Source organism: Choloepus didactylus, chromosome 5 (genome assembly GCF_015220235.1).
Source record: "Choloepus didactylus isolate mChoDid1 chromosome 5, mChoDid1.pri, whole genome shotgun sequence".
In the NCBI taxonomy this organism is placed as follows: domain Eukaryota; kingdom Metazoa; phylum Chordata; class Mammalia; order Pilosa; family Megalonychidae; genus Choloepus; species Choloepus didactylus.
Window position 1 is genome coordinate 14,453,626 of NC_051311.1, and position 24,317 is coordinate 14,477,942.

Below are 24,317 nucleotides of genomic sequence, written 5' to 3' on the forward strand. Positions count from 1 at the left end.
TGACTGCTAAAGAGGATGCATTTCAACATGGGCAGTACTATAGGAGATAATTTTTATTCAAGGAGATCATGATAACCCAGTCTCAGCAGTCTTATAAACTACGTTAGAGAATTAACAATTAACAGGACTCTAACTGGAATTTTCACTTCTCCAGCATAATCTGAAGTTTTGTATGCAGGCATAACTCAGAGATATTGCGGATTCAGTTCCAGACCACTGCAATAAAGTGGATATCACAATAGAGCAAGGCACATGATTTTTTTTTTTTTTTTAGTTTCCAAGTGCATATAAAAGTTATGTTTATACCATACTGTAGTCAATTAAGTGTCCAATAGCATTATCTCCAAAAAACCAATGTACTTACCTTAATTAAACTGTGACACAGCGATACGAAGTGAGGACATGCTGTTGGAAAAATGGCTTGACTTAGGGTTGCCACAAACTTTTGATTTGTAAAAAACGCAATATCTGCCAAGCACAATAAAACAAGTTATGCCTGTACTTTATTTTTTGTCAAAATCATAGAATGAATTAAAAAAATTATATAAGAAAATATTTGTTTGAATTTGAAAATACTAAATTAAATTTTAGTTCATTTTATGTTTGTAGACTGAGTCATAGGACTTTCAACCTTTGTACCGTATCACATGTAATATACACTGTTATTGAGCTTTAATCTTAGTTTCATGCAGAAATGTTGCACTAGGAATAATACATCAAGGAATTGTTATAATAGTTTTGAAAGCAATATGGATATTGAGTCTACAAGAGTGAAACAGTCAAAAAGAAGACTGAGTCAAGTGCTAGTATCATGTAGAAAGTAAGTTCTTCCTCAGGTCCATGGTTTACCCAACAGTGATGGGTAAAATCAGCAGATAGCAAGCATATGCTATTTCAGGAGACCTCTCTATAACAAAATGAACCTTCGTATTGGCGTGCTCTTCTTTACACACTCTGGAAGTGATCTCATGTAGCCCATGGCTTTAAAAAATATCTATATTCCAGTGGCTCCCAGGTTTATTTCTCTTCCAGACCTTTCTTCTGATCTTTTAAATGTCTGTATCTTTTTATACACTTAATATCTCTACTTGGATGTCTAATAGAAATCTCTTACTTCACATGACCACAAGGGCTCCCCATTGCCGTTCCACCCCTAGCTGTCTCCCTCTCAGTTGGTGGCAGCTCCACCTTCCAGTTGCTTAGGTCAGGAACTGTAGAGTCATTCTTTGATTCCTTTCTTTCTTTCACATTCTATATCCAATCTACTGGGAAATCCTTTTAGCCATGTCAGAAGTATATCTGAACCATGTTTCATCACCTTTCCTCCTACTGATCTGATCCAAGCCACCACTGCCTTTCCCCTGGATAGTTGTAATCACCTCATATTTATTTCGTTGCTTAAGCTGTTGCCTTCCTTCACTCTTTTCTTAACACAATAAGTGGGGTGATCCCTTCAGGATATGTCCCTCCTCTGCTCAGAACCCTGTAAGTTCTCCCTGTTTCATTCCGAGTGAAACCCGGAGTCCTCACTCTGGCCCCCGTGACCCACCTGACCTCACCTCCTCCAACTTCCCCTCTCATTTTACTCCCGCCACCCTGGCTTCTTTGCTCTGCCTTGGACATGCCATTCACAGTCCCACCTTGGCGCCTTTGCACTGGTTGTTTTGTTTTGTTTTGTTTTGTTTTTTTCCCTTTAGCCAACTCCACCTCCTTCAAGTCTTTTTACTCACGTGTCTTCTCCTCAGTGAGGCCTTTCGTAACTGCTGCTTTAAAGCTGCTGCTTGCCCTGGCCCTGCTGGTCTTCCTTACCGTGCCCGCCTCCCCATGCAGTTGTGTTCACGGCTTTCTAACACACTGTTATCTTTTGTTCATTGTCTGTGTCCTCATTAGAATGTAAGTTTCATGTGGGGGCAACAATCTTTGCTTTTTTCACCTTAGAACAGTGCCTGGCACATTTGTTAACTTCATTGTACCGCAGAATAAGTCAGAGGCACTAAGATATTAGGCACATCAGCTATTACGGCCCTATATGAAAAACAGTGCAATCCATAGTGGAGATACAGGTTTATTCCAGTTATCTAAGTCTGTGTAACAAACCACTTCCAAATTTTTTGGCAAAAACAGTACTATGTTATTCTCTCTCACAGTTGGGGGGTGGGGGAGCAGAGGGGATGTTGACTGGCTCAGCCGGGCAGTTCTCACTTGGGGTCCCTTATATGAACAGTTAGGTGGTAGCTGAGGCTGGAGTGATCTGAGGGCTCCTTCCTTCATATGACCTTCGCTATTTATTCCACTTCCTTCATGGGGTATTATAAGGATCAAATGAAACAAAGTACTTTAAAAAGGATAAAATTAAATAGCATTCCAAAAATAGGTGTTGCTATAATGGAAAGAAGAAATTTTTACTTCCCCACAGTGTTGGAGAGAATAAAGATTTCAGAACCCTTTAAGTCATGCTGAAAGCCTTAGATGAGAAAATGGTAGAATATTCTATACCTAGTGGTAAGTATTTGTAAGACAAATGATAGACCATTCTTTCTGCCTCATTCCTTTGATTTTTTTATGTTTGTTGTTTTCACTTTTTTTCCCCCAGATGAATGTCCTTTTTCTGCCTCCATCTATTGTTATCTAACACATACATTTACTCCCAAAATATGTATTTTTTCTTAATAGGGAGCTACCATTAAGAAGGATGAGCAGACTGGGGCAATTGTTGTGGCTAGAATCATGAGAGGAGGAGCTGCAGATCGAAGCGGTAAGAGTTTAAAAGTTAAATGATTAGACAAGCTGTGTTGCATTTTGCATATGACATTCCCCATACATAATGAAGAAGATAACATACTTTTGATATCATATAGAGAACAAGGAATAAGATACTTTCCTGCATGTTGAAAAGTGGGAACCCATTTAAATGAGAGATAAATTGCACTGTACTTTACTGTCTTAATTTACAGAGGCTTCCAGAGTTAGATTAAGACTTGTTTCAGTGTTTCTGATCATGTAGCCTTTCAAAGAAAATTTTTAAAAAGTGTTTATCAGAAATTGATGATGTATATTTCTAGACAAAGAACAAGATGATTTCATTTCTTTGCCAGCATTACATTGTAGTCTTTGATTTATTATTGCTGCATACAGGCACAGAATCTAATACCTGAGAAGCGTGAAAGTGTCCAAATCCTTAACTAATGTTTTTAAGAGAATGTTAACAATGCTTTAATTATGGAAACAAGGGCAAATTACAGTTCCTTTTGTGTGTAACACTGCTGACTTCATGAATTTGCTGTTTCTCAGGTCTTATTCATGTTGGCGATGAACTTAGGGAAGTGAATGGGATACCAGTAGAGGATAAAAGGCCTGAGGAAATAATACAGATTTTGGTAAGCTGTGAATTGATTTTAAAAGTGTAGTAACAATGAAATGGAATCACCATGCTTCCGACTTGATCAAGAATACAGAATGTGAGTTTAGAAGGTCACAGTTTGAACCCTGGCTCCATTGCTTAAACCCTGTGGCCTTGGAAAATATCCTAAACTGTTTGTACCTCTGTGTGTTCATTCATCAAATGTAAATAAGCAGAGGTAGATGTCTGACTGGGGTTTTTTGAGGATGAAATGAGGTAATGTGTGCACAGGGTTTAGCACAGGACCTGCCCTTAATCAGGACTTAGAGATGGTGTCTGCTCTGTGGTTGGGGATGCATTTATCTCCCTCCCCCTCCTCACACTACAGGGCCACACCACAGGCTGTTGGCTTCAAGGTTCATGAAGCAGTGACGTGAATTTGGATGTCTTTTGAAATCTAAAACTGAATGACAGCATTTCAGGCCTTGACTATTAATTCTGAAGCTCATTTGTAAGACTCAAATCAAAGAAGACTGTCTCTGTTAGGTGAGAAAACATACTATCCACCTACAGGAATAAAAAGAGAGTTGAGGATTTAAGAAAAGATCTATCTATCTACATATATATATATATGAAAATTTAGTGTATGATTAAAATGGCATTTTAAATCAGTGGGAAGGTGATGGAAACATTTCATAAATGGTTTTTGGCTTAATTGGAGATTCAGTTAGAAAAAATAAAGTCAGTTCCTATTTTATGCCATATGCAAAAATAAATTCCCAACAAATTACTTAAGTGTAAAAAATCATAAAAATAGCACAATAAAATATAATATACAATTTTTTATAATTGTAGGATAGGGAAAGCGTTTTTAAACTTGATGTGAAATTCAAATAGATAAGTATTTTCAATATATGTGATAGAGGCTAATACTTTAATATATAAAGAATCAGGAAAGAAAAACATATACAGAAGAATTGGCAAAGCATATGCACAGAAGAAAGAAAACTTGATGTCTGAAAAACCATTGGATGGTGGGGATTTAAAAGCTTGATAATGCCAAGAGTTGGTCAGAGTATAGGGAGATAAATATGTTTATTTGCTTTTGGTGGTAGTCTAAATTAATAGGAACTTTGGAGATGGCCGTTTGAAACTATCAGAATTTTAAATGCACATATCCTTTAATAAAGAAATTCAACTGTTGGAAAGTAATCCTAAGGAAATAATTTGGTGAATGGGAAAAAGAGTATGTAAACAAAATGGTTTGTAAATATCTGGAAACTGTTAAGAGGGTTGCATTGATTGAATAGATGATCATTTCATTCACGTGCTGGATTACTGTGAAGCAATTATAATGGGTAAGGCAGACCTATGTTACTTAATTAAAATTGCGATAATAACAATTGCTAACATTTTCTGAGCCCCCTTACTAAATGACACTGTTCTAAGGGCTTTTTGTACATTTAAAAAACAAAACAGGAAGAATGGGAGTGGATGATAGAGGAGACTTTTGCTTTCTCTCTACCTGTGTAGCTGAGTAAGGGATACATGAATGTACATGAATAATATACAGATATATTTTCATGTATATGGATGTGTGAATTCTTAAGATTTATGGGTTACTTTTATGATAAGCAAAAACAATACTGCCATTTTGAAATCAACCACTCGTTTATCAAATTCTGATATTTATACTACTAACACTCTGTTTTATGTGCTGGAGCCGCCTCCTCTTGCTAGAGCTGAGTCGAGCAGCTCTTCTGACTCTGCGTTCAGTGACTTTGCTCTGATACATTGAAATGGTGGGAGTACTTACACCATGGCAATGGGCAAACAACACAAACCGGGACCTTTTTCCCTTTTTAACGGAGCCCTGGTCTGTCAGCACACCCCTTTCAGTGAGCCTCAGAGGGAGGCTCCGCTTCTCCTGCCTGCTGCTTCCTGCTTCCCTGTCTGTCTGTCCGTCTTCGTCTTTCCTTCCCTCCTCCCCTCCCTTACACATGTGCCAGGTAGTTAGTGCTTTCATGCAGTCTACAGTTTAGCAGGGAGAACAGACATAAGAAACAATTGCATAAATAATTATTCAATTATGATTATGATAAATGCTGAGACAGAGGGAGAAGTGGAGAGCGACATGAGAAGGTATCAAAGAGAGACCCACCCTCATCTGAGATGGTCAGCTAAGAATTACGGGCAGTGCTTCTGCTTGTTTTCATTACATTGGAATAGATACTCAATCTTTTCATCTGTTAATCAGTGTATTAATTTGGGTGTTTTACTCACCAACCAGAATACAGTGGATATTTTTCTAATGAGGTATAAGCACTTAAACACGCTGACTCATATGTTTATAACCACATGCCTGACAGGATAGACATTTTGTCCCTAAAACCACCAATGCTGCTTAAACAGTATGGCCAAACCCCTGCACATCAGCTTGGCAGTAACTGGTTTTCACAAAACTTGGTCATTCAATTTACCTATTATCTCTTCTAGTCATTTGACATTGTCTTTATTTAACCCTTATGCATATTTTGTGCTTCTATTTTGAAGTAACTGGCATGGAAGGTAATATAACCTGACACTTTAAAAGTGCACAGGAAGTAAAAGTGAATGTGTTTTAATTTATTTGACAAACTTTAGTGCTTTCTCATGTTACAGGAATTTCTATCTGCAAAGTAGCTTCCTCAGTTTGGTCTAAGAGTAGAAGCTCCAAGCTTGTTAATTTGCAGATACATTTTGTTTTCTATGTATTTTACTTTACTTCGCCTTGGTACCAGACGTTTTCCAATAACTCCTTCTTTTACCTGATTCCAGGCTCAGTCTCAGGGAGCGATTACATTTAAGATAATACCCAGCACCAAAGAGGAAGCACCGTCTAAGGATGGCAAGGTAATCATTATTCAAAAAAAAAAAGGTGGGGTGAAGATTTGGGGGAAGTAATGATTTTTCACATAATATCAATTTTATCACACAATAAATTTGTTTTAATATTCTAGCTTTTAAAATTTATTTCTTAAATCAGAATTAGAAGATACAGACCATGTCGCAAATTTACTTCTGGTACATATTCTTCTTAAACGAAACTTTCTTCCAGATGTTTATCAAAGCCCTCTTTGACTACGATCCATTTGAGGATAAAGCAATTCCATGTAAAGAAGCAGGACTTTCCTTCAAGAAGGGAGATATACTTCAGATTATGAGCCAAGACGATGCCACGTGGTGGCAGGCGAGGCACGAAGGCGACGCGAACCCCAGGGCCGGCTTGATTCCCTCCAAGCCCTTCCAGGAGAGGTGAGCGGCTGCTGCTCCGGTGGCCTTTCTGACGCTGAGCTCCTGTTCTCTGCAGAGGCTCTTTCCAGCACAGCTGTGGTGGAACCCACTCTCCAACCTTGCCGTGGAGTCCTTGATCCCTTGGGTTTGGATTCCTGTTTTGTCTTAGTGAAGTGTGACTAACGACCCAAAAAGAATATGACGATATCTGTCTGGGCTTTTGTTACGAAGCGGATGGAAAATAGTGCATCAGTGGCTGAAACTGTTGATGTGAAAGGTGGAAAAAAAAGAGTTGAATTTGGGCAGAGGTGGGGGATAATAATTCATAAAAATTTGAAAGTAGAGGATTTATCTCTTAATTTAAATAGATTCCATTATGTTCATTTGCCCCCTAACTTTCAAGTTTTTTGTAAGACTTTTGGTATTTTGGTGGTGTGTTAATCTTGGACCTCTGCTGAAAACTGATGGGCATCCTGCCTTCTTTCCCCCAGGAGACTGGCTCTGAGACGACCAGAAATGTCAGTTCAGACCCTGAAACTTTCCAACAGGAAATCATGTAAGTCTGTTAATAAGAATGTGGAGTAACCAAATCCTGCTGTTTTATTTTTGACTATTAGAGCAGGTACCTGTGTAGAAAAAGAGGTCCTGTTACCTTGTAATAGCTTTTGAATTATCACTTCTCAAGGACCAAACAGATGAGAAATGCATGATGGCAATGTTAACGTGAATCTTTCAAAGAATTAGAGGTGGTTGGGGTTGCTTATGATTAGCCAATGATTTGCTCTTTCAGAAAATAACTGGTAACTACTACTCTCTTCACTTTCTGAATTTAGGTATTCTATAAATGTAACCTAAGAGGCAACTTTTATTTCTTCAAAGTCAGGAAGTTTGGGTAGGATATGTTTTGGTAAAGATCAGGGGGAAAACATCCAGAACTACTTTTTTGGCACAGAAATATTTATGCCCAAGAACAGTTGTTCTTGTTCTTCTTAATTCCTTTCTTACTCACAAATCATAACCCTTTAACCTGCATGTTTGGAGTTATCACCAGGCTAGAAAGAAAAAAAAATTGAGAGTTTAAAAAAAAAGGATGGCGTAGGACTATTGAAAAAGATAGTGTGGATTTAGGTGCATTTTTCCCCCTCTTTCTGCTGACCCTTCTCTGAGCTTTTCTTCATTTCCCGCTTCCCACCCCTGTCGAGTCCCCTGTCATAAATTTCCTACTTTATCTCTTCAAAACATTTCATGATTCTAAGTATTTTTTTTTTTTAGGAGGGCTAAAGAAAGCCCTTTGTTTTTAGCCATGGAGGTTGTACATTAAAGGTGAAATGAGCAAATAAATGGCCCTGGAATTTTATACCAACATCTGTTTTTAGTATTGTTGCATTTTTCACATCTCCTGTTATTTCTGTCAGTTTGTAGGAGCTTATAACCTAGGAACCACATTATAAGAAAGCCAAACTGCAGTCAAGTATAAATCTTACAAGCAAGCCAATACTTAAAGTGGAGCATTCCTTCAAAAGCTTGCTTGTTTCTGCTGCATTAAGTCTGGGCAGAAGGAAAAAACACTTGTCATAGAATGCCACATGTGTTATGACATCAGAAAGCTTGAAGTTTAACCAGGATGTTGCACTGTTTTTAAATGTGATGACTTTTAACCGGAAACTCTTTCAGCCTAAAGGAACTTTGAGCATCCAGCATACTTGCTCTTTGAGGGAGTTTTAGGTTTGGGGCTTACACATTTCTAATATATTTGGTGCATGTGAGATACAATGTTTGTAACTTAAAAATAAATGTGATTGTATTCAAATCTGAATCCATATCCAAATTTGTTTGAGTAGTAGGCAATTTTGGAATTTAAAATTTGATTTAATTATGAGTTTTCATTCATTAAAAAATTTTGATAAATGAATGTGTTCCTTTAAACCACTATACAGTGGATAGCTTGTCTTTTCAGTAGTGCTCCCAAAACTAGTTTTGGTATATATGTGTTTGAGAGTGAGAAGGTGTGTATGTGTGTACATATGTGTCTGTAGAGGAGCCTTTTTGGCTGTTAATTTGCATAGTTGCCCTTTTATGTAAACAATTCAAATTCTAATCTCAGAAATGTTTATTCCAGGAATTATCTAATTATTTTTACTGAAACATCTTAATTTTGGATATTTTGTTGATTTTTTTTTTTTTTTTTTCTTCTCTGCCTCTTGAAAACCGTTCGGAAGTGTTTACTGATCCCTCTTTGCTTCCTTTATTTCTTCCTTCTGTCCTCGCCCACTTGGTTTTCTTTTTGACTAAATTATAGTTCACTGAGGTATGTAGTATTTGTTCTCACTATATACATGTTATTTATTTTTTAAATAAATGTGGTCAAGATTATCCAAAGTGAATTACCAGTGTATGGTAATTATGACTTTGTTCAGAGAGACAGTATACTTCTATGAAAATTAAATAGCCAGTGCCTTTATTCTCAAAAAACTGAAATTCTCATTGAAAATTTCATGAATGCTGTCTCATAAGCCCCTGCACTGAAAAGTTATGGGGAAATTGTACTGGTTCTTAAAAATTTTGATGGCATTTAAAAGTACTTTGTTTTGTAACTTATGTATGTGATAGCACTTCTTTATGTAATTAAGTCTTGTAAGTGTCATCTGACTCCCCACTTCCTGGATTTTCAATCTTTGACACTTAGATTTTTGGTATAGGAAGTTCACATTACTATAGCTTTTGCTAAATCAGAGAATAATTTGGCAAACCAGAAAGCTGTTATGAAATTTCTTCCTTTTATGTCTTTGAATGTAAGAAAAGTTTCTGGTTTAATGTAAAGTTTCTAAAAGAACAATGATTCTGTCAAGTTGGTTGTTATAAATTTATGAAAAAAATATTCATGGTGATAGAAATTTTCTGCAGTAAATTTTAGAAGTGCATATCTAGGAAGACATTGTAAACATTGGTTTTGGAATAATGCATTTAGTCATGTAATAATATGTATCAAATCAGTTAACGTATTCCACAAAATGATTGCCCATGTTACTACAATTTTACTCTTTATTTGATTCATAGTGCATTGGGATGATTGAGGCTTGCATTCATGGAAGACAGCTCTGGAGCTATAAGGGTTCAGATAATATCAACATAGACGGCAATAAGAAATGGCAAATCCCTCTTGTTATCTTAGCGTTCATATTTGTGCTAGATCCCTGGTTCCTGGCTTTAAGGGGCCCTAGTAAGGCCCACCTCTTAGGCCTTAAAGCTAGCATCCTTGTGCAAAACTGTACCTGTAGGTGTTGTTCATCTTGGATGCTTAGTTACTTCCTCCTCTTAAGAATCTTCATTTATCTGATAAATATCCAGAAAATAGGCCTCAAACAAAATAATTTTCCTCTTAAAATTAAGCATTCTTAAAACCCAAAACAGGATCTCTTAAAACTTAAGCACTCCTAAATCTTAGAAGCTTGATATATGAGCCACTACCTCCTCTTTCTGCTCTACCTCCTATTTTTTGGGAAGAATTGCTTATCCAACACAGAAATTTTGTAATAGAAATTTGTTTTCCCTCCTTCCCTTCCTCTATCAACTAATAATACATTCTCACATAGTGGATTTGCATTAGGAATACAGACCAAAGAGCCAGCCTATACATATGATAGATTTTCTTTGATATAACCAACTTTTAGATTATTACATAGAAGACACAGCTTTAGTGTTCTGGAAATAAGTAAAGGCATATCTTATGTCTCAAGTAGCATAGAAGAATAACTTTTCATGGCAGAAGCTTGGCAGCTTGAATTTCTTTATGTCAGTATAATTAAAGTACTCTGATTTTCTGCCTAAAGCTTATTTTTATAGTGCAGTAGCATATATAAAGCAACATGATTTCATCTAACCTATAAGAAAAAAAAGATGAATTTCTTTGATTATTTGAAAAATTGTTTGTTCCTTTTCTATTTAAGTCTACATATTATGAGTTAAGAATTGTCTCCCTACTAGCATAAAGATGAATCTAAAGTTTAATTTTAATAGGATGTAATTTATATTTAAATCATTTATGTCTGGTCTTCAGAAATGTAGGACAAAACTTAATCTTCATGTAATGTATTTTATGAAATATTCAAGTACAATTTTTAGTTTAGTTTCCTTTTTAGTTATCAAAATATAAATATGTGAGTAAATTTCTAAATACTACTTATTAAAGAATATTAATTTCAAATTTTTCTTTTACCAAGATAGTTCGTATAGAATTCTTGCAGTTAAAAAAAAACAAGAATGGACATTTCACTTTTTAAAGATTAGAATATGAAAACAAAATATTTTATTTTAGAATTTATTTGAACCGATTTCAGTTGTCATCATGTGGGTGAAAAAGAACACATTTAATAGCAGCTAAAGGGAATGCATTCAGACAAGATGTAACCTAGGTCATTCAAAGGCAAGCATTTTGTGGGTTGAAGACCCTAGCGTGCCAACAAATGAATTTAAACATTGAGTAGAAGAATTACTTCCCTGTACATGGTACTAATATTTCGGAAGTCCAAAAATGTCAGGATGCTATATAAGAGAACTCTGCAGGTTGTGGTCATAAAGCTTTTTCAGTTCAGGAATCTCCTCTTGCTAACTGATCTCGAACACTGTTTGCTTACTACGCGCCCACATAAAGCTCACCTAGAAACCAACACACTGTTGATGCTGTTACCTTGGATTTGAATGTGTAAAATGTTGTCAAATATTTTCTTAATATTGGTGGATTTTATGTAAACAGAGATACATGGGGTTTTAAAAAATACCTAAAGTACTTTTCTTCTCATACTTACTGCTGTGCTTTGGAAGGTGCCAAGTTCGGAGTTTGTGTGGAAAGAAGATTAGATGAATGAAATTGTAAACTTCACAGCTGGTGACTGACATTGCCAGATGGTAGAGGAGAAGGCCTTTCTAAGTGTTTCTGCTCGCTTTTAGTCCCAGTCCGCCGTGTTCTCCTTATGCATATGGAGAGGTTGCTCCTGAAAACACTGTGTGTAGGTTTTCCAGAAGTTCTGAAGGGTTTCTCTAAGCTATATACAGTCTCTTGTGTTTTGTCCTGGGGACCCAAGGCCAAGCAGGTGAGAAATAGTTGCTTCACAGTTTGGGGTTTGGTCTCTGGTCATGGATTATTGCTGTTTCTGTGTGGGGGGTGGGGGAGGGTATTGTGGGGATTGCAGGGGAGTATAGGAAAGTGGTTTCTAGTGTGGGAATTTAACCTTACCTACGTGCATAATATTACACCAACAGACACAATTTCTCCATCTGCCAAGAATATCAAATGTGCCCTACTCAGAGACGACATCCAGCAGAATGGAAGACTCTCGTGCAGAGCTCATCAAATGCTTTTCATGGATGCGTTCCTTCTTTTCTCTGAAAACATCAAATTTGTCTCTTGATGACCTTCTTGGCTGCTACTCTGTGATTTTTATAATTCTCTTGTTCTCTTCAGTGCTGTAAGATAGTAGATAGTGGAATCCTGATAAGGCGGGGGAAAGGAGATCCTTCCAGGCCCTCCTGCTCAGGACAAACAGTAGGGGTATTGAAGCTGCGGGGGAGTGGGAGAGGGGGTGGATTGGAGGGCGCAAGGATGGAAGCAGGAAACTTGAAAGACACTTCTGATTTCCCTTGACACCACCCTGCGCTCCCCACCCCCACCCCCCCACTGTGTTTTCTAGCCAGAGGCTTGTGTAACCTAAAAATGCTTTCTTGTGACAGTACAGCTTGTGGTCAACAACTCAGACTTTGTAGCCAGACTGCATGGATCCATATCCTGTTTTTCCACTTTCAAGGGCTTCATTTCTCTGTGTTTCTATTTCTCCATCTACAGAATAGGAATAAAAGACTGGCCTCACAGCTTTGCAGGAGAATTAAATAAGTTTATGCATGCTCTGTGCATAGAACAGTGCCTTGCACTCCTAAGAGTTATGCAGGTTGCCCAGCTCTCTTCTGACCATGATCCACCTTTCATGTATTTTTTTTCCTTGTTCAAACGTGCTAGGTCTAAGGAAATCTCTCCCTTTGCTTTTCCTACTGTGTGTCCATTAAGCATGATATGTGCATGTGTACGTGTGTGTTTTATCAGGCTGAAAAAATTCTCTTCCTGTTTACCATTTAACAAGAATAGAGGGAATATTTTGTGAATTTATGCAGCATATTCATGACCTTTTATCAGGATATGAAGCATACCTATACCATATGTAATGTAAATTACAGCTGTTTATTTTTATTGGTGTTTTAATTTTTTGTTTTTCTGACATGGCTTTTATCATTTGAGTTCTGTGATACTGAGTATTTAAGCAAGGATGCAGTAGGCAATCTGTCTTATCTGTGTTTAGCAATCCACTTTGTGATGGAGCCTCTGAGATGGCAGAATGATGAGTTATAAGCATTGTCCATGTTCTTTCACCATGCCTTGACCTCTGGCTTGGCTAATCCGAATCACTTAGTTTGTCCTTTGCTTTCTAACAATTTGTATTGATACACCTGGCATTGTGGAGCTAAGAAAGGTCCACGATTTGGGTGACTCATAACTTAAAGCAATTGCTGAATAATAATAGCTTGCTTTTCATTTTTGCTAATACTGGCCAAATACAGTATTAAGGACAGTATTAAACTGTATTCTAGCCCAGTACAGTTTAAGGACCCATAGGTCTTTGGAAACTAAAAATACAGTGCTATACATTTTCTCCTAAGTGCTTTCTTTGGCTCCTGTTCTCTAGTTTGGACAGAAAGCAAGTGAACTCCTATCGGATCTATAAGGTCATGTGATTTAATAACTTATACCTTAACTCATGGTTAGGTTTTGCTTCTGTTAATTTGGCATATGTTTCCACCCTTAACTGAAGGTGAGTCTCTGAAGTCAAATTCAACTTTTAAATTGCTGTCCTATTAGTAATTCAAAAATTGTTTGGGATTAATTTAAGATAACTTTCATCAAATAATATAAACAGAATGAAAATAAAGAGCTCAGACCTATTCATTTAATATGTGTAATAATTTTATAATTGCCAGTATATTGCTAATTTACAAAATATTTAGACATTTTAAGGACAAAATTTGTTGCTTCTGAAATCCTTTCTTTTCACTATTTTTATTAATGAAAATCCTCAAATTGTTGAACATAGATTAGCGTATAAACAAAACTGTTATACAAGAGTAAATATAATCCCCTTATTGAAGGTATTATTTTGAAAAACTGCTAAAGTTTTTATTTTGGTTGTTTTTCCCATTTGGTTATTTAATAAGTTATATGGGGACTTTTGTGTTTCTACTGCTTAAGTATTTGTATTATTTTTAGACCAAGACTACAGTGCAGCCTAAAATGTAGTTTTTCATAAATTTGTTCACTAATAATTTGAAGCATTTAAAATACATTGTTTTTTTTTTTTTTCCTTTGGCTTTTCTAAGATGAGGAAACAGTTGAGTGTGGTAGGTGGACTTGTTTTATGTAATGTCTTTCTATTTTAATTGCGTTTTCTGCACATTTAATCATTTCCTTTCTCCTTTTATTTGTGCATCTCAGAGGAAATTGAAGGTACATGTATAAAAGTTTCCCTGCAAAGTCCAGTAATTTTATTTAGTGCACATATGGGTAGGATTAAATTGAAGATAGCAAGCAATATATAAAAAATTATTACATTCACAACCTCCATCTTGACATTACAGTAACAAAAATTGTGGTTGGACTTTTTTTTTTTAGAAAGAAACAACTTTTTTTGCTTCATATGATAGAAAGAAAGTAATCTGAAATAAGGTAGCATATTTTTATCTTTGTTAATAGTCTCAACTTCAGGTACAAAAAAGTATTGTTATTGAACTATATTGACAGACTTATTTTAACGTAAAGATGTGGGAAAAATATTCTCAATTATTGATTTCTATATAATCTGTGCTGTTAGTTTCCAGAAGTTTACTTATTTGAAGATTAGAGGCCTAAAGTAAAAAGTAATCCATTATTTACGTTTTTAAAAATCCCTGTCCCTTATTCATTTAATTCCTGAAAATGATTAATAGCATATTGTTTTCTTAAAAATGTTTTCATGTGTTCTGTCTTTTTTTAAAAGAAAATAAAAATAGAAATATTATACCCTTATTCCTCCCCAGCACATATCAATAAAGTGGATGTTTCTTAATCTTAACCTTTCTGTCTAATCCAGTGAGCCAAAATAAGTGCTATATTTTTATATTATCAAAGAGCCTGTTTTATAAAAATAAATTTACTTTGGGGACGAAATGCCATGATTTTCTTGACTGTGAAAGTATAAACATTTCAGAAACATCTTTGGTAATTTTCTTGGAGCTGTATCAAGGAACCTCTGAAGAAAGTTGGAAAGAACTGCATGATGTTTCAAAATATTCCTTTAAACTTAAATATAAAACAAAGCGTTTTATGTTTAAGAGTGGCATTGTCAGGGCTGTTCTATGCTGTGCTTTACATAATTGTTTTAAATAATTTATTTTTTGCATCTGTGGCTGGGCTAACTGTTCTGCTTTATTTCTTGGCTTTTGTTCTGTATGCTTTTACACTCCATCCAGAAGATGCTGATTATGCTGGTAACTACAGTGGAACCTATATAGGTGAGCAATTGGTTGTGGAAGAAGGTTTCTTTCTTTTTGTTGCTTTCTTAAAAGGATTCGCTTGTTTTAATCTTAAATTAGCATATTTGCATTAGCATGCTCTGATACTCAGCAAGGGTAGCATGAACCTCTGTATTAAACAGGCTCAATGGGTTGGACGCAAAGGGTTTTTATAGCATACTCTGGTTGTTATTCAAGAAGCTTTCCAGGTGCTTATTTTTGTAAGCCATTTTATATTTTTGATAGAGGATGAATAAACTTCCTGTTTGTGCTAAATAACTTGACTCGGTTAATGGTATCTGGCCTTTTTAAAGTTTGATCTGGTCAACCGAATTGCTAAAAGTTTCTAAATAATGTTTTTCCCCTAAATAACTTTTTGGTTATATTTTCTTATGATTTGTTATTCTTCCCTTGCTCCTGACACTCCTGTAACCATTGCCTGAACAATCCCAAATAGCCAAATATAAGTCAGCTTTATGATTAACTTGCTAATCTGTATCGGAAGGACAACTTTGCAGTTTGGAGATGCCAGAGAATGTTACAGATGAAAGAAAAAAGGTATCTAGAAATTATTAAACCCCCAGAATTACCTTCATCTACATCTCACTTCAGTCCTCTCTCAACCCTTGCCATGTGTATGTGTGCTTTCAAGATGAGAAGTAATATAGTACAAGTACAGAGTTATAGGGACTGCCTGCTCCAGCCCCCTTCTTTCCGGTTAATATTTATGTACATGATGTTAATATCTACTAGTGATTGAAGAAATATGCCAAATTCTGTATTTGGCTGGTGGTACTATATCCATTTTACATAAAGGAAACTGAGGCCCATAAAGTTTAAAGGATTTACCCAAGGAATTGTCAGTGGTAGATGATGCAGTCTGGATTCAAATCCAAGTCTGTGCAGACAGGCTGCCTGTGCTCTGTCTTTTGCAGCATGCTGCCTTCTAGTTTTTTATTTTAGAAAAAAACAGCAGCAGCAGCAGCAGCAACAACAACAAAAAAACCCAAACACCACCAAAAATCCCATGCAGAAATATGCTGTATTCCAATTTCTAGGCTAGAGAAGCTCTAATTTACTAACAGAGAATTGGATGGTCAAAGAGAATTTGAAATTTCATTCTTTATAAAGAAAAAAATTTTAAAAATCCATGGCACTGTAGTACCCAAACAGTGAACCCTAAGTTAAACCGTGGAATTTAATTGATAGTACAAACGATCCACATCATTGCTGGCTGCTAATGGTGGGGTGGGGTGTGGGAATTCTGTATTTTATGCATGATTGTTCGGTAAACCCACAACTTCTCTAATAAAAAAAATTAATTTTTTAGTCATTTCATAACACTAGAGTGTACTAGATACTCAGTATATCAATAAACACTTCCCCTTCATCCTCAGAAACTTAATGGGTTAAAACAGCAGGCCGTTATTCTCGCAATCCTGTGTCAGCTGGATGGTTCTGGCCTGGGTCGTTTCAGTGACTCTCTGCAGTGTGGTGCTCTGGGGTCCGATGGCTCTGGGGCACTCAGCTGGGGAAACTAGTTTCTGCTCCACCTGGTCTCTCACCCTCCAGGAAGCCAACCTGTATCGTGTGTAAATGCTTTTGAAGCCTCTGTTTCCCATCTGCTAGGTTCCATTGGCCAAAGCAAGTCTCAGGGCCAAATCAGAGTGGGGGTTGGGGAGGAGACTCCCTGGGAATTATTGGCAGGGAGATGTGAATAAATTCAAGGCTGTTATTGCAACCATGTGCTTCTCTCAAAATAGAAAGAGAGCCTACCTACTCTCCCCGACTTCAAGGGTGTGTAAGCTGTCAAGTGGATGGTAAGTATATCCACATCCAATAAGTAAACTGTGGCATAAAGCAGTGCACAATGAGGGTCATATAAAACGCTGTAATTCAGAGCAGTGGTTAATCATCTCAGCCTAAGGCTAAGGCTATCAGGGAATTCCCCACGTAAGACGTGACATGATGATGCTGAACCCAAAGGATTAGGTGCAATTACAGTCAGTGGCAGAGGGTGAGGGTAGAAGCAATAGCATGGTAAGAACTGAATGTTGCAGAGTGCAAGGCATATTTAAGTTTGGGTGATATGTAGATGATAGGGCTGAAGATTTAGTTTGGGTTGATAATCTGAGGTCTTAAATGTCAGGCTAAGTAATTTAGAAATGTATTAATTTTTTTTTTTTTGCCTGAATTTTGCACTCACATTATTCTTTTTATAATTTTTTTTCCAAAGAACAAAATTGGGGCTTTTATTCTTTGTATCTCTTATTGCACTTAGGAATTTAAAGAATGAATATTTAACCAGTATATATAAATTAAAGTACAAAAAATTAAAGGGATGATCAGCAACATGGGTTTCTTTAGAGAATGCAAATAAAATTAGTTCTGATAAAATACTGTCGTATCTGACCATGTGAAGTCACTGATCATTTTTGAGAAACAGCTTTACTGGGAGCCAGATCACCAGGTGTCAAGGAGTAACAGAGCTGAAACGAAATGAGTGCTAGGAAGTGAGTTCAAGGCAGCTTTTAGAGTTGGGAATATGAGTATTTTAGTGTGGGGTAATATGATCATGTTTGTAGACAAAAGTGATATAGTCAGTGGTAAAGGATTGAATATTTGAAATTGGAAGTAACTGCTAGAACAAAACCTCAAAGTAGACCAGATTGGATGGGATTAAGTCTACAGGAGATGTTTTAGATAAAATAATTGGCATTAGCAGGTGAAACTAAGCATACAGATATCCCATTACCCAGCCAAAATTATTTCTTTGGAAAAGATGGAGAGTTTGTGCTTTCAAGACCATTCTACATCAGCCAATTACAGATATAAATGGGGAACCATCTAGGTAAAATGAGAGTATCATGACGCATGTTCATGACAACCTAGTGGCTCACGGACAATCTGCAGGTGGTGTTGAGACAAAAGATAAATTTTTGTTAGGTCCACAAACTTAGGAATTTCATGAAAAAAATACCAGATTTCTGGCTCCCCTGACAAAAGATTTGACCATGCTCAGCCTTCCTTTCCCAATATTAATAATTAGCTGGAGCTGAGTTACGACTAACTGCTTAAATGGAACACAGGCTCTCCAGTTCCACAGTGTTCCCACCACTCTGCATTGTCTTGCCCCAGTTCTGAGATGGGATATCGATTGATAGTCCCCTGACAGTGGTTCTGGTGCTTGTATTATGATACAATTATAATAGGGAAGTATTTATTTCATCTATGTTCTCGAATATGGGGAAATAAAAAGTAACCCAAGAGTATTTCAAGAAGAATGGGACAGTGTATATCTTCAAGGAATTAAATGTGCAGAGTATGTAAGTGTTGACTGTATAAATTAAGATTTTTCTACCCATTTGGTGCCTATAGGCTTTTGAATTTACTAGCCCTGATGATGGCGTACAACTACCCAGTGCATATCTGACAGGGTTGCAGGTCCGTGCCCAGAGAAATTCTTTTGAAAGGACTCAAATAAGCGAATCCACGTAGGAAAGGACCAGAGATGAGAAGCACTTGAAATAAGACTGTATTCTAAAGCTTTGTTTTAAAGAAGGATACATACTTACTTTCAACAGTGACATAATAGGTTGCATAAATTCACTTGTGTTTCTGGTGAAAATTTCTTTTGAGGAATGGCTGTAACTAATGACCACAAATTTGGAGTTGGTTCTTTTGTAAAATAAACAATTTGATCATAGTTTCTCTTTTAAAAAATATAATCAAAGTATTACTTCTTTACAAATAGATTGAGCAAATTGCCTGTCTTGTGCAGTTCTTTCTTCACCCAAAACCAGGTCTTTGAGATGCCTACAGATCTTGTGTATTTTGAAAAGAAGTCTCGTGAGCAACATGCTGTCATAAACGGCAAAACCGTTTATACTAAAAGTATATATATACTTCTATTAAAATATGCTGGGACGTGAGCAGTACTGTGACTTTTTAGCAGTTTGGTTGTTGTTTTCTCTTGAACAGTCATGTCTGCCTATTTTCCCTTTTGGGTTCTTTGGTTAATTTGCTGAGTGCTTTCTGTGTGAGGGAACTAACCACTCGCCGTCACTTACTGTTTCTTCTGATCTCTTGATTGCCTTTTCCCATTGTCTTTGGCAAGTTTCACAGCATATAGATATTTTAATTTTTACATAGCCAAATCTGTGAATTATTTTCTTTCTGTCCTCTGAGATTTCTTTTGTATTCCCCACACCAAAATTAATAGAAATAACTTAAAAATTTATATTTTTATCATGGTAACATGTATTAGGTTGAAGCATATGAAATTGCTGTTTTCGTGTGTCAAAACACCACTGAAGATCAGCAGTCTCATGTGACTCTATTTAATAACTGTTTGAAAAGTCAAATGATATTGCAAGTCTTAGAACCAAAACTGGAATCCCATTCCTTGCTGTCTCCCAGTCCCGTGTCTTTCTCCCTCAAGAGATCCCCCCACCTTAAGCTCTGAGAGCAGTTTCTTCTGATATTTACAGAATATCCTTGCTTCTAGTGCTATTTCTGATTTAAAAAAAAAAAAAAAAAAAAGCATTTATTGCATGCCTGTTACATGCAAGTCATGTGCTGGTCCCTGGGATTAAAACAGAGACCAAAGCAGACCAACATCCCTCCTTTCATGGAGCTTCCCTACTGGGGTAGAGGCAGGGGCAGGACGATAAAGAAATTATTTCGTATGTTAGATAGTGATAAGTGCTCTACAGAATCATGGAGCAGGAATAGAGTGACAGGGGAGCTGGGAAAGGGACTTTGACATTTATTTAAATAGGCTGGTGAAGGAAGGCTGCCCTGAGAAGGTCATGTTTGCACAAAGACCGAAGGGGACTTGTGGGGAAGGCACGTCACGAGCAGGGGACAGGCATGTGCAGGGGCCCTGAGATGGGTGCCCGATGCCCTGAGGGTCAGGCAGGAGACCAGAGCAAGTGAAAGGATTCGGGGAAGGAGAGGGATGGGATGGGAGTGTGGGGAGTGTACCTTGGCTCACGTTCTGTGGGAGATGGGGAATCGGTGTAGGGGTCTAGCAGGGCAGTAACGTGATGTGACTTTTTTTTTTCTTTCTTTTTCCCAATTCAGTTTTATTGAGATATATTCACAAACCATAGAATCATCCACAGTGTACAATCAGTTATTCACAGTACCATCATATAATTGTGCATTCATCACCGAAATCAATATTTGAACATTTTCATTACTCCAAAAAGAAAAAAAAAAGGAATAAAAATACAAGTAAAGAAGAATGCCCCAAGCATTCCACCCTCCCATCCCCTCTATTGTTCATTTCCTTTTTAATTTGGTTTTATTGAGATATATTCACATACCATACAGTCATCCATGGTGTACAATCAACTGTTCACAGCACCATCATATAGTTGTGCGTTCATCACCCCAATCTATTTTTGAACATTTTCCTTATACCAGAAAGAATCAGAATAAGAATAAAAAACAAAAATAAAAAAGAACACCCAAATCATCCCCCCATCCCACTCTATTTTTCATTTTGTTCCCTATTTTTCTACTCATCCATCCATACACTAGATAAAGGAAGTGTGATCCACAAGGTTTTCACAATCACACTGTCACCCCTTGTAATCTACATTGTTATACAATCATCTTCATGAGTCAAGACTACTGGGTTGGAGTTTGGTAGTTTCAGGTATTTACTTCTAGCTATTTATTCCAAAACATTAAAACCTAAAAAGTGTTATCTATATAGTGGTTAAGAATGTCCACCAGAGTGACCTCTCAACTCCTTTTGAAATCTCTCAGCCACTGAAGCTTGGTTTTGTTTCATTTCACATCCCCCTTTTGGTCAACAGGATATTCTCAATCCCACAATGCTCGGTCCAGATTCATCTCCGGATCATGACGTGACTTTTAAGGATCACTGTGGCTGATGTGCCAAGAGGGGACCAAAGGGAGCAAGAGCAGAAGCGGTAACTGGAGTAATTGGAGGAATTTAAGCAAGAAATGATTGTGGCTTGAACCAAGATGTTATTGGTAGGGATAGTGAGGAGTGTCAGCTTCTGAATAGATTCTGAGGGTAGAACTGATGGTATTTGCAGACACATGGAGGATCAAGGAGGAGTGTAAGGTTTTTGGACTGAGCAACTGCAAAAATAGAATTACCATTTGCTGAGATGGGAAAGACTGTGGAGGAACAGATTGGGCTGTGGGGAGTTCAGGTATTTGGTTTGGGACATACTGAGTTTAAGAACACCCACACAGAGATAGCAGACAGGCAGCTGGATGGGCGACTCTGGAGTTCAGGCTGTAGATTTGGGAGTTGTTGTTTTACATTAAACTTGGACGAGTAAGGCTGGGTGAGATCACAGGGCAGTGAGTCTGCTTACAGACGAGAAAAGAACTCAGAGTTAAGAAGGAGGGAAACCAAGATTGTGATTTTCTGGGATCCAAGGGAAAGTAAAGTTTCAGGAGGAAGGAGTGATCCAGTGCAACACGTGCTGCAGAGCAGTCAGTGGAGGGGAGGACGGAGCCTGACCACTGGCCTCCCCGTGGGGAAGTCACTGGCGACCTTGATGAACAGTTTGGGAGCTTGGTTGTGTTAAAGTCTCATGGGTTGGACTTCAGGAGCACATGGAGGGTTAGAAACTGGAGCCAGTGATGAAGAAAACTCTTGAGGACTTTTCTGTAAAGAGAGTGGCAGTGTGGTTTCAAGAGAAGGCTGTTGTGTTTTAGTTAAAAAAAAAAAAAATAACAAACTTTATGTTTTGTTGGTGTTGATCTAGTACTTAGGGAAGCACTGATGAAGATGAGTGTGTAGCTTTCATGCCTGCCCCACCCAGAACACAAACACACACACACACATCTGGCCCCTTCACTCTCCCTCCAGCATTATCTCTCTGATAGTTACGGCGCACTTGTTTGCTCACGTCAGTACGCATGTTTACATCATCATGACTACGGGAGTGATTGCCCATAGCTAAGCCATATAGTATAAAATCATGACATTCCTTCCCTGTTCAATATTTCATCTTTCCTTGGGTTTAGCAAATATTTTTCTATGAACTTTCACTTTTCTCCCAAATTAGTGAAAATTCATTCAGTATGGGCAAAAACAAAAACAATGTGTTCCTTTTTTTTTTTGGTGAGGGGTTTGGGGGAGTTTTTTCTCCTGGAGTCTTCGGTCCCCTGATCAAGTGAGAATAGATTGCTGTGTGGGACCAAAGCAAAGCTGTCCACTTGGGGCGTCCTTTTATCATCATCTCAGGAGTCACCTTTACTTATTTCCTGAGCCTCAGTTTCCTAGAGCCTGTATTTTGTTGGAGTATATCCTCCAGTTGCATATTGAGAAATAATACATGGGAATTAACTTTTTTGAAACCTTACGTGAAGGAAAATGTCTTTATTCTACCCTCCCTCTCAGTGGACAGTTCAGTCCTGCCTTACAACTCACTTTCTCCCAGGCTTTTGTAAATTGCTCCAGGGGCTTCTAGCTTCCAGTGTTGCTCTTGGGAAAGCAAGCGCTGTTCTGAATCCTGATGTACATGGCTTATTTCTTTGGAAGCTTTTAGAGTCTTCTTTTTTATCTCTGATGTTCTGAAATTTCACACTGATATGCCCATATTGTGATGGACGCTCAGAGGTACTATAATTTAGATATTCTGGTTTTGAAAGGAAGAAAGCAAGAATGGCTCCTTGGGGAAGTAGCACTCTTTAACAAGTTCTTTAAATGTTCTTCTACTGTCTTTCCCTCAGGAATCTGTGGATATTCTTACCCTTTCTTCTAGCTTCCAGTGGTGCAGATGTGGTTCACAGTTTCCGTGTCTGTCTTATCCTCTTTCCTCTGTTGGTAATTCGTTCTTTATGTCTGGAAGTGTTTAATAGCCTAGAGGGAATATACATTTTAACTTTTACACTAATGATAGCTTAGATCATGAGATTATAATAAAATAATTGCTGCCTGAAAAAAAAATTAGTTCCTGACACTGAGAGCATTTTAAAACTCCTAAGTTGGTTTTGGCAAGGAGTCTTAAATTATGTCTGTTTTGTGAAGGTCTTCTGTGAAAATACAGAGGAATTTCCTGAATTCTTCTATCATTTTAAACTTTAGTCTAAGTAGATGAGCATTCCAGAAATAAACCCAAATGTTTATGGTCAATTGATTTTTGACAAGGCTGAGGAGACAATTCATTGGGGAAAGAATAGTCTTTTCAACAAATTGGAGCTGGGAAATTGGATCTCTACATACAAAAGAATGAGTTTAGGCCATTCCTTCATATCATATTAAAAAATTAACTCAAAATATATTTAAAGGCTTAAATTAAGAACTAAAACTCAGAGGAGAAAACGGGTGTAAATATTCATGACTTTGAATTAGATAATAGTTTCTTAGATTTAACACCAAATGCACAAGTAACAAAACATTTATAAACTTGACAAATTGCATCAAAATTAAAAATTTTCTGCTGCAAAAGGACTCTGTGAAGAAAGTGAAAAGGCAACCCACAGCTTGTGTAAAAATATTTGCAAATCATCTGTCTGATAAGGGTCTTGTGTCCAAAATATATAAAGAACTCTGACAACTCAACAATAAAAAACAACCCAGTTTTTAAAAATGATCAAAGGATTAGAATTCATGGCACTTCTCCAAAGAGTATTTATAACTGGTCAGTAAAGACATGAAAAGATACCTAGCATCTTTAGTCATTAGAAAAATGCAAATCAAATCCACAATGAGGTACTACTTGACACCCATTAGGGTAGCTGTAATTGAAAAAAAAAAAAAAAAAAAGGCAGTTGGAAAATGAGTGTTGACAAGAATGTAGAGATACTGGAACTCCATACTTTCCTGATGGAATTGTAAAATGTTGCACCTACTTTGGAAAGCAGTTTCGTAGTTCCTCAAAAAGATAAATATAAAAACCATATGGCCCAGCAACTCCATTTTGGGTATATACCCAAGCAAAATGAAAACATATGTTCATGGAAAAACTTGTACACAAATGTTTGTAACAGCATTATTCATAATAGCCTAAAATAGAAACAGTCTGAATGTTCATCAGCTTGTGAATGGATAAACAAAATGTGCTATATCCACACAAAGGAATATTATTCAGCCGTAAATGGCATGGACCTTGGAAAC

The 24,317-nt window shown here is 37.0% G+C and overlaps 1 protein-coding gene across 3 annotated transcripts in view; it reads left to right on the forward strand.

Annotated features, from left to right (window-relative positions):
• MPP7 (membrane palmitoylated protein 7) overlaps positions 1–24,317 on the forward strand; it is a 260,841-nt gene that overhangs the window by 181,119 nt on the left and 55,405 nt on the right. For all 3 annotated transcript variants that reach the window (XM_037837977.1, XM_037837978.1, XM_037837979.1), the window contains exons 7-11: positions 2,674–2,755; positions 3,292–3,377; positions 6,158–6,232; positions 6,438–6,634; positions 7,105–7,169. In XM_037837977.1, coding sequence (XP_037693905.1) covers positions 2,674–2,755; positions 3,292–3,377; positions 6,158–6,232; positions 6,438–6,634; positions 7,105–7,169 — 505 coding nt within the window. The remainder of the gene's footprint in view (positions 1–2,673; positions 2,756–3,291; positions 3,378–6,157; positions 6,233–6,437; positions 6,635–7,104; positions 7,170–24,317) is intronic.